The sequence below is a fragment of the Thamnophis sirtalis genome, unplaced genomic scaffold (assembly GCF_051295495.1).
Source record: "Thamnophis sirtalis isolate CommonGarterSnake01/CBP01778 unplaced genomic scaffold, rThaSir2_p1.2 scaffold_10, whole genome shotgun sequence".
Taxonomy (NCBI): Eukaryota; Metazoa; Chordata; class Lepidosauria; order Squamata; family Natricidae; genus Thamnophis; species Thamnophis sirtalis.
The window spans coordinates 12,980,281-12,990,767 of NW_028261390.1; the positions used below are offsets into that span (position 1 = coordinate 12,980,281).

General features: G+C 41.2%; 1 protein-coding gene across 1 annotated transcript; it reads right to left on the bottom strand.

Annotated features, from left to right (window-relative positions):
• Positions 1-3,807: 3,807 nt before the first annotated feature.
• GPRIN3 (GPRIN family member 3) lies at positions 3,808-8,374 on the bottom strand. Its single transcript, XM_014063822.2, has one exon. The coding sequence runs from the start codon at positions 8,211-8,213 to the stop codon at positions 5,913-5,915; it is 2,301 nt and encodes a 766-aa protein (XP_013919297.2). The 5' UTR covers positions 8,214-8,374; the 3' UTR covers positions 3,808-5,912.
• Between the last annotated feature and the right edge of the window lie 2,113 nt (positions 8,375-10,487).

Consider the following 10,487-nt stretch of genomic DNA (forward strand, 5'->3'; position numbering starts at 1 on the left):
AGATAATAAAGACATCATTTTATTATATTTATTTCTGTGGAAATCCAAGATGTAAAACAGCAAAATGTGGAACTTCCTGCTGGGAGTTGCCCAAACCCATAATGTAACTCTGGCATTATTATTATAGAACCAGTTCTCACATGCATGTTTTAAAGTTAATACCCAAAATAAATGCTACGGTACAGCTTCAAGCTAAAATTTAGCTATTTGGTATAGCACATCAGTCAGTAATTTTCCCTGTTAATATATAAACCATAGCTACATGAACATAAGGCAACTTTAGCAGCCTAAAAACCTCATTTCAGGGGATGGATTGGATCCTTGGCAACCCAGGTCAAATTCCAGCTATAAACCAGATGGTGGGATTGCCATCTATTCATACTTTAATGTATTGTTAGGCTAAGAGTTTGTGTCTGCGCATGTGTGTCAGTGGTGGGTTTCAAATTTTTTTAGAACCTCTTCTGTAGATGTGGCCTGCTTTGTGGGAGTGGCTTGCCAGCCATGTGACCGAGTGGGGGTGGCTTGGCAGTCATGTCACTGGGTGGGTGTGGTCAACTTGTAAAATGTGGTGAAACTCACTTAACAACACTCTTGCTTAGCAACCAAAATGTTGGCTCAAAAACTCTGGCATTTGAAGCAAGCAAGTCTTAAAGCTGTCAAGTTACAAGACCCTCACACCCCTAACCCTTTAGAGAAAAAAACCCCAGGGGTGCTCAAACTTGTCAGCTTTAAGACTTTAAGGTTTAGATAGGACTCTTAGAGGCGGGCGGGGTGATTGGTGAGCCAGTGAGTGGTGGGGGTGGCAAGGGTGGTGCGGACGGGCAGGGGGAGGGAGCTGGAACCGGTTCTAAACGGCACGGTAGATTTGTGGAACCTCTTTTATAGAAGAGGTTAGAACTGGCAGGAACCAACTCCTCGTGTGTGTGTACCCACAACGTTTGTGTCTGTACATTGGCCCTCTTTCAAATCTTTTCACTCAAGAGATTTCAAATTGGGATTGGCCATTGAAAACTTAAAACCTCAACCCATTCTAGACCATCTGTATATATTTCCATTGCTAATGATTTCATGAGTTTAAATATAATTTGATGGTTTCTAATAAGGCAATAGCTGAATGATTCAAATGATATTGTCTAAGATTGCTTGAATGGTCTTGTCGTGGTAGAAATGCGTGTATGATATGGAATTGGGATTCTTTTTAAAATCTTTTGGGGAAGAACAGAAGTATCTGGGGGCCAAGCAGGGTAGGTGGGCAAAAGAATCATTTGACAGCAGCTGCCACAGGATGTGTTGTCCCTTTTTTTACATATCTTATTTGACATACACACCCACAGACATCCCAGAGGTGTTGACCCTTATTATTAATAATGATTAATAAAGGCTACTAAAGCTGCTTATATTCTGCATTCACACTGCAAAGTCCTCAAGAATAATATCTCGTAACATGAAATGTGCTGGTGCTTTTGGGGGGGAACATCGAGGGCACATTATTGCTCGACAGCAAATGCGTTTCAGCAGGCTTTTGTGCCCATTGTATTGTCACTGTGAGTCCCAAGTTTCCCCCCCCCCTAGAAAAAACAACACATATATACTCTAGATGTACTCTCTCAATTGCTCCACCTGTTTAAGTGCAATCTCTGGAAGCATTACCTTCCCCCCATTATTGTCAGTTCTTAAAACACTTAGGTATTTCTCTATGTATTGGAAACACTATAATTAGAGGTGTTTGGGTTGAATTGAGAACCTTTAAGACAAATGTTCCTGTTTCCTCAAAGTCAAAGTAGTTCATTCTTTTTGACTCTTTCCTGTTTAAATCCATAATTTGTTTCATTCGTTACTGAAAAGCCAACATTCATTGTAAATGAAGAGCGAGAGTCGAAAATAGAGGCCCAGTTTTTGTCACGGACTTCAAGGCCATCTACATTTGGATAGATGTCTTTTAGCTGTTTATTTCTTCTATTGTTCTGACCCGCTATAAGCGATTCGTAATCATTGGTTTGTAATGAATTCTCAATAGACAAGCTCTTCAAAGGACTCAAGATTCAGAGCCTTAACCTGAAGAGAAAAGGTGAAAGAAAATGTCCGAAGATTCTTTTACGGATGCCACATCACAATCCATGGGGACAATCTGGATGAAAACAAGGCATCTGAAGACACAAGAAGAAGCAAGAAGAAACACCAGGACTTCGGAGAGTGAAAGAGCTGCAAAGTCAGATTGGGGCCAACAGCATGACCAGAGGCAGTAAGAGAAGCCAAGCGTTCACAACTCTTACCTCACAACACCACCAACATTTACTATTATTCAAATGATCCACATATAATTCACATTTTGGACAATAAAAGAGTGTCAATATTACAAACTTCATCAACAGGACAAACCCCATACATGGAAATTCAATAATCAAACACTTATCCAGGGTAGAACTGGATAAACATGGGCAATTTGAGAAAAGAGCAAAATAAGGAGATGCCAAATTCAGTGTTCAGTAATTGGTGAATTTTTTCAAGCTGGACTCCATAAATGTTTCAGATTATCTATGGCTGACATTAGCTAAACCCTCGCAGAGATGTATTGATTTATTGTGGAAAGAAAACAGGAGAATTTAGGAAACAGTTGGTGAAAAGTGTACATTTCTACAACTTTCTTCAGATTGGTAAGGCTAGCTAGGAAGAGCTATAGCAATTGTATAGAAATTACTTTAAGGATGATTCCCAAATGCAATTATACCCATGCATTTTTCTTTTAAGAAGCTGTTCTTCCACAGATATTTCCTGGAGAAATGAAAAATCTGGTCATGAGTATTGTTCTACAGCAGTGTTTCTCAACCTTGGCAACTTGAAGATGTCCGGACTTCAACTCCCAGAATTCCCCAGCCAGCATCGCTGGCTGGGGAATTCTGGGAGTTGAAGTCCGGACATCTTCAAGTTGCCAAGGTTGAGAAACACTGTTCTACAGGAAAATATGTTTACAAGTTAAAAAAAACAAAAGAATTTGGGGAAGAAAATTAGGGATAGAATGGAATAGAAACTGGCAGTGTTAATAGTTAGAATGTGAGAGCCCCTCTGGCCATTTTGCCCAAGTACCTACTAACTTGGCATGCTGAGAATCTAATAGAATATAATTATCCTTCATAATTAGGAATGGTTTCCTTTTCCAGACAGAAAATTCAACATTCACGACATACCTAAAGGAGAGGTGCAATGGCTCAGTTTAAATACGCTGAGCTTCTCAACTGGAGAGCTGAGAGCTCGGGTTCAAGACCTGAGCTCCCTGCAATGGGGGTGAATTCCCGTTAGTTGCTGCAGCTCCTGTCTACCTAGCAGTTTGAAAGCATGCAAATGTGAGTAGATAAATAGGTACCACTTTTGTGGGGAGATAACAGTGTTCCATGCGCCTTTGGCATTTAGTCATGCCGGCCATAACCATGGAAATTGTTTTTGGCAATGCTGGTTCCCCCGGCCAAGAAACAGAGATGAGCACCGTGCCCTAGCTAGAGTCAGAGATGACTGACAGGGAAATATTTACCTTTTATACCTAAAGGATCCCATGGCATGTCTGCTGTTAAACTGAATCTGGATCAGCAGGAAAAAAAAACCCAGTGGGATTAGGAATCCTTTTCTCAGTTTAGGGGCCAACTCCAATGATTTCAATAAATTTGTTAGTGCATAATCTTCAAATTACAATACAACAAGCCAGATTTTAGTTCCTTGGTGTAAAATTTCCCTCCGCTGCTTTCAAGGAGAACCTTTTCAGATAATTGCTTCTCCAAAGGAATCCAAAAAAAATCTGGTTCACTTGAAGAATAACATTGATTTATGTGAAGTTTATTAAAATGGCTCAATTTTTCAAAAACCTCTTTAGTTATTAAGCACATAAAAGCAGTCAAATTTAAGTAGAATGAATGAACAGAAGTGAGAGGATTATAGCTTTAAGAATCTCAGCTCTGCTGGTAACATGAGTAAATTATCTAATCTTTGTGTTTCCACCCTGGGCTTTTACTATGAAGATATAATCCTCTGGCCTGTTTTCCCAAAAACTGGGGAATTCTCTTCAATACTAGAGATAATATACAGCACAGCTGTTATGAATAGCAGCTCACAATCACGTCCTTTTCCCTAATATATTACCAACCATAATTTCCATATGTTTAGAATAATTTCATTACCACATAGAACTGTTGTGTTAATGATTCATAGCAGCTCAATATGACGAAGCTATTTTATGATATATATCCTGACCAATGTTTCTCAACCTTGGCTGCTTGAAGATGTGTGGCCTTCAGCTCCCAGAATTCCCCAGACAGCCATACTAGATGAGGAATTCTGAAAGTTGAGGTCCACACTTCTTAAAGTATCCAAAGTTGAGAAACACCACTCCAGACTGACATGGTCTGCTGTTGATACTAGACAAAACATTGTGATTTCTACATGTAAAGCATGTTAATCAATTACTGAATCTTCTTATATTTGCATAGAGGATCCGATAAAAATACAACACATAGAACTTCATTTCCTATTTGTGGTTTGTAACCCATTTAAGGGAGTAAGATCTTACTAGCTTGACACTGATCTTTTTACAAATAAACAACTCTGTGTATATTATAATAAATTGTTCCCTAATACAATGTGTTCCAAATATACGATTCCAAGTTAGCATGAGAATCTTGTACGTATCTGTTCAAAAACAAGTCGTATCAAGTTCAATGATGATTTGAATATTTTTCTGTAAATGCAGTTGTTTTTCCCTTTGATGAGTGTTCTCAACCTTCAGAACTTACAGTTCTCAACTGTATGGACTTCAATTCCCAGATTTCCCTAGCCATCAGGCAATATCAGGAAACAAGCAGACAAAATCCACGCAGCAGGCATTATATAGGCTGGAAATGTATACACAAAAAAGACTGCAAAAGATTCTACCAATTCTTAATTTCTCCAATCCACTCTAGATTTCCATCCATCCTATTTTCTCTAGTATTATGTGAAGTGCTGTGTGTGTGTGTGTGTGTGTGTGTGTGTATTCATCCGTTCTCTTGAGAATTATTAGTGAAAACAAGGCACAAAACAAAAAGCAGCATGTAAATGAATACACAGAAATCCCAAATGCTTAAGACAAAATCTGGCTTTGAAGTATCAGGACAGTTGGAAACTTATGCACTTTTCATTTGAGATTAAGCACCTTCAGTGGGGCAAAGCTGGCAGTGGCTGCCAATGGGCAAAACTCAGCTGGAAGGGTTTGGGCACTAGATCCTGTATCTAATGTGTAGACGAGTCTCAACTTTGAAGGGTTTATACCAGGGGTGTCTAAACTTGGGAACTTCAAGACTTGTGGACTTCAACTCCCAGAATTCCCCAGGGGAATTCCCCAGGGGAATTCTGGGAGTTGAAGTCCACAAATCTTAAAGTTCCCAAGTTAAGACACCCCTGTGGTTTATAGAGTTAAGAAAGCACCATTCCTTCTAACTTTTCTAACCCAACCCAACCTTTCTAACCCAACCCAACTTTCCTTCTTTCCACTCCCCAGTTTGGGAATGTTTTTCTACATTATCATGAAAAAAATAAAACAATCTATTTAAGATTTAGTCACCCCTCTCTTTTTATCTAAAGGTAATGTGGGTTACTTAAGTAACCTGACATTCTGAATTGTGCTTCACCACGTACTTCTATTTTATTTTGGCAAATGACTGGGAAGTTCCCGGCATGAACCTGAATGTTTCATGTGTTATTTGCAGAAATTCGACAGATGAAGGCATGTTAACCAGTGGGAACGAAATATACCGTCATCATCTCCTCTCCCCTCAACCCTGTATCAGCGTATTAGAATCTCAAATATCCATAGAGTTCCTTGTGCAAGTACACAAGTGCGCACAAACGGATGTGTTACGTTCCCATCCTCGTTTCTGATTTTTTTTTTCTCAGTCCAACACAGAAGAAGCCCCAGGACGAACGCAACAATTTGGGCGCCGGAAATTCTGCAGCATGGACTGAAAAACGCTGTGATGCCTCCCTTTCAATTTTTTGTTTGAAGATGTATCTGAAGATATGGATTTACGGGCCTGGGGGCTTTGAGCCTTGATCAGTTTTTCATGCTCTCTGATCTGCCTCTGCAAGTGGTTCTGGATAGCGATTCCCAACGATTCTGGATCGAGGGATGCTCCATAAACCTCCCAGGTCATGCCCTGTTCATCCCACACAACATCCCTGACACGCTTGGACTGCTTCAGATGCATTTTCGCCTCGGCAGCAAAAGCCTTGGGCCCTTTCTTCTTTTCACCAAGACGTGGTGTAGGACTTGAAGAAGTAGGAGCAGCCGGCACATCAAGCACCAGGCCCTTCTGGATTTTATCATTCTGGATTCCTATGGCAGCGCCAAAACTTCTACTCAACTTGGAGATTGGATTCTGACTGGCCAAAGTTTTTGTCTTGGCATCACCAGGAACCGTATCTTGCTTGCTTTCTGCTACAACTGGAGCACTCATTGTTCGGGAGCCAATAATAGACCCTGTTATGTTGATCTTTTGTTCTTCAGATATGAGATGGACCTTTCCTTCTCTCTTTAGATGCATAGCAATGGGAAAACTGGGCAGAGCTGTCTCAAGGTTATCAACAGCCTTGATCTGCAGCTGTTTCTCCTGATAGGTCCTTTCAGTGTCCATACCGACAACTATAGCCTTGGCTTGTTCAGATGTCCTGGGACACAAAGGAAGAGGATGTTCTCGGAACGAAGAGGGATCAGCGGGTTGATATCTACTATCGATGGTTGGGGTTGCAAAACATGGAGGTAGTTTGGTTTCAAAGTTTGCAGGGTGCTGGGTAGACACGGGCGGATGACTAGAACTCAGACTGATTTGGGAAACGGGTCTTGCCTTCTGCAAAACCGAATTGTCTGACAGTTGCTGTGGAACGTCGCCGCGATTTTTAGCCACGCCTGTCGTTTGCACCTCTGTCCTCTTGGCCAAAGTTTCCTGAGAATCATCAGATGAACACACCCTTGCTGCCTTATCCAACAAAGCTGCGCAGATCGGATCGTGCGTGTTTGTGAGATTCTCCTGAAGTCTGACATTAGGGCTTCCCAGAGGGTTTTCTCTTGCAGGTGGTATTTGAACACGTACCTTGTGCATGATGCCAATGGGGGAAGGTGTTTGGACAGTGGCTGCAAAGTCCCCAATGATTTCAGGTTGCTCTTTCCCTCTGGCTCCCGTGTAAATCACGTGCAACTGATCTTGGTCTTGTTTCGCCTCAGGAGACATGTTCTCCCTCAAGAATGCCGTCAAGATACTTGGGCTGGTAGAAGCTGACCTGCTTTCCACACTGGCTACAGCTTGAACCCCAGCGTCTTGATGAGTCCTGCTTATCGTCTCTGCCTCTACAGATTTGTTCTCGGGCTTTACAGTCATTGTACCTGTGTCTTTGAATTTGGACAGGTTTGGTACCACTTTTGCTGTAGGCTCCTCACTGCCCGTACACGATGTCTCCAGGTTGCTAAATTCGGATGCAGTCTGTGGCTCAGTCTTAGGACAGACATTTGCATCGTTTGTATTCCCCAATTCTGTTTCCACACCAACAGGAGCTTTTGGATTGAGACCCATCTCATCAGACGAAACCAAGACTTGACTGGTTTCAGAGATGATAACTTCGCACATATTGTCCTTCCCCACAGGAGATGCTTGCTGGATATCAGAATAAATAGGAAGGGAAGGAACAATGGAATAATCCTTGGATTTGCTCTCCGTAACATCAAGGTCTCCTCCAGGAAGTACGGTTTCTTTATCAATTATATTACATGATTGTCCGCCACTGCTTGGAATATTTTGGTTAGCCTCTTGGGTAAGAGGCACTTTAACTTCACCATGCTCTGAGGGGTGGGCTTCAGGTACTGACATTTGGACCTTGGCTCTGGAGCCCTCCTGCTTAGCGTAACTTACTGGTTCTGGAGCTGCCATGCTGCCTTCTTTGGAAAAGCTGAAGGACCCAGGAGAAAGTATGTTTGGATGCTTAATGTCATATTCACAATGCCAGTCACTCTTTGGAACGTTGGCTTCTCTGCCAGAGTTCACTTCCAACAAGCATCCTCCAGACAGCTGGTCCTTGGCAGTAAAAGGATATCCATTACTGCTGCTTTCTATGCTCGCTTGCTTGCACAGGTGTTTAGGAGATTCTTCAGCTGTGACCAATGAAAGCTTAGTAGATCTCAGTGGATCTTGTACGGTCCCCATGGAAATGCAACACAGTACAAATTCTAGGCAAATTTGTGCAGTGGCAGTTACAAATTCTTTCTAAGATACGCTCAGGCTGAAAGGATGCATCAATCTGTTGAAAGAAAAAAGACATAAAGCACATTAATAATACGCTCGTATAAAAATAATCTAGCCTTACATTTTGAATGAAGAGTGTGGACAGTATTAGAATTGGAGACCTACTGTCTTCTGATAATAGCAGGTACCAGCTGTGAAGTGCCTGTTCTTTCCCAAGAAAACAGGCCTTATTGAAGAAACGTTGGTATTTGCTGTCTTAAGACTTTCACTAGAACTTTAGATAGTACCAATAAATCAGTATCATTTTTTTTATTAGTTTTATTTTTTTATAGATGATGTTTTTATACCCCTGTAAGCCACCTTGAGTCGCCACCTGTGATTAGGCAGCAATATAAATTTTCTAATAAATAAATAATAAATAAATAAATAATGGAGTATATAGAAAGATTATAATGATAAAACAACTACCGTCTTAGAGGAATTTCTCAGAGAAAAATACATAAAAGCTATATGATTCTGGGCAGATCACAAGATGGTATCAATCAGCCAATAATACAGAAGCAACTCTGATGCAAAAAAGATGTGGACCAGGAGTGAAATCCAGCAGGTTCTGACAGGTTCTGGAGAACCGGTAGCGGGAATTTTGAGTACCATATTTTTCAGAGTAGAAGACACACCAAGATTTTGAAGAGGCAAATTAAAAGAAATAGTTTTTGCACTCTGCAGACCTTCCCAAAACGGCCCATTTTTCGCGAAGGGTTCTTTTTTTGTCAAAAAAATGGGCATGCATAGCCTTTAGGAGGCTTATAGAGTGCTCCTAGGGGCCAAAAACAAGCAAAAAAAGGCCCGTTTTTCACTCATTTTTGTCCTCCCCAGCCCCAGGAGCACTCTATAAGCCCCCTAAAGGGTACGCATGGCCATTTTTGCAAATGGGCAGAGTTTCAGGAGGCAAAAAATGCTGTATTTAGGGTATAAGACACACCCAGATTTACCCTCTTTTTTGAGGGAAAAAGGTGCGTTTTATACTCCGAAAATACAGTAGTTTGGAGAACCAGCAAATGTCACCTCTGGCTAGCCCCAGAGTGGGGTGGGAATGGAGATTTTGCAGTATCCTTACCCTGCCATGGCCACCAAACCACACCCATCAAGCCACAGAACCAGTAGTAAAAAACCTTGAATTTCACCACTGGTGTGGACATATATCAAAAGCATTCAAGGCCAAACTTGTGTAGAGACAATAACGATTCGAGACAAGGAATTAACCTTCGAGACAAGGAATTAACCTTATAGAAAGAAAATAAAGAATATTTTTGGTGTAATGCTGATGAGTCATTTAGCTGCATATTGTACACCTAAATAAGAGTTCCCTTTTCCTGGTTATTGGCTTGAGATTTTCCAGGATTTCCAACCTTAAAGTATAGATTGAAGAAAGCCACAGTGTTCTCTCTCTGCTCGGCCATGCACACCTAGCTCCATAAACAAACCGCTTTGCTAAGTGGTTTAAATGTGAATTCATAGTTATATCATCATGACTTGAGCATATCAAACTGACATTATTATTCAGAAACTGTACATGTGCATGTCTTCAAATAACCGTTGATTGCTTGTGAGTGCTTGGACAAGTCCTTGCAGTTTTTGTAGCAATATTTTAAAGTGGTTTGCCCATGCCCCTTTCACCCAGTTGGCTTCATGCCTAAGATGGGACTAGAACTCACATCTTCTGGTTTCAATTTCATTGGCTTACTCAGTACACCAAAACTGGCTCCCATCCTGTTTCCTATTTGGAAACTTCTTGTGTATCTCAATAGCACTAGCAATAGCACTTTGACTTATATACCGCTTCATAGTGATCTCTCTAAGTGGTTTACTGAGTCAGCATATTGTCCCCAACAATCTGGGTCCTCATTTTATCCATCTCGGAAAGATGGAAGGCTGAGTCAACCTTGAGACTGGTGAGATTTGAACTGCCGAACTGCAGCTTGCAGTCAGCTGAAGTAGCCTGCAGTACTGCATTCTAACCACTGCGCCACCTCAGCTTTTTTCCCAGAGGTTGATAAATGGAAGCATTGTGAGCTACATGGCTAATTCATTGGCAGTTAATTAACACATTCTAAAACCTAGGCTTTAAGTATGTTAAACTGACAGCCAAACTTGTATATCTTCTTTCTCCCTTTTCCTTTCCTTTTTCTCTTCCGTGTGTCCACATTCAATTTGTGCAACAGATGCTTTCTAGGG

Coding starts and splice junctions, on each gene's coding strand:
- GPRIN3 (XM_014063822.2), bottom strand. CDS start 8,213: ATGGGGACCGTACAAGATCCACTGAGATCTACTAAGCTTTCATTGGTC.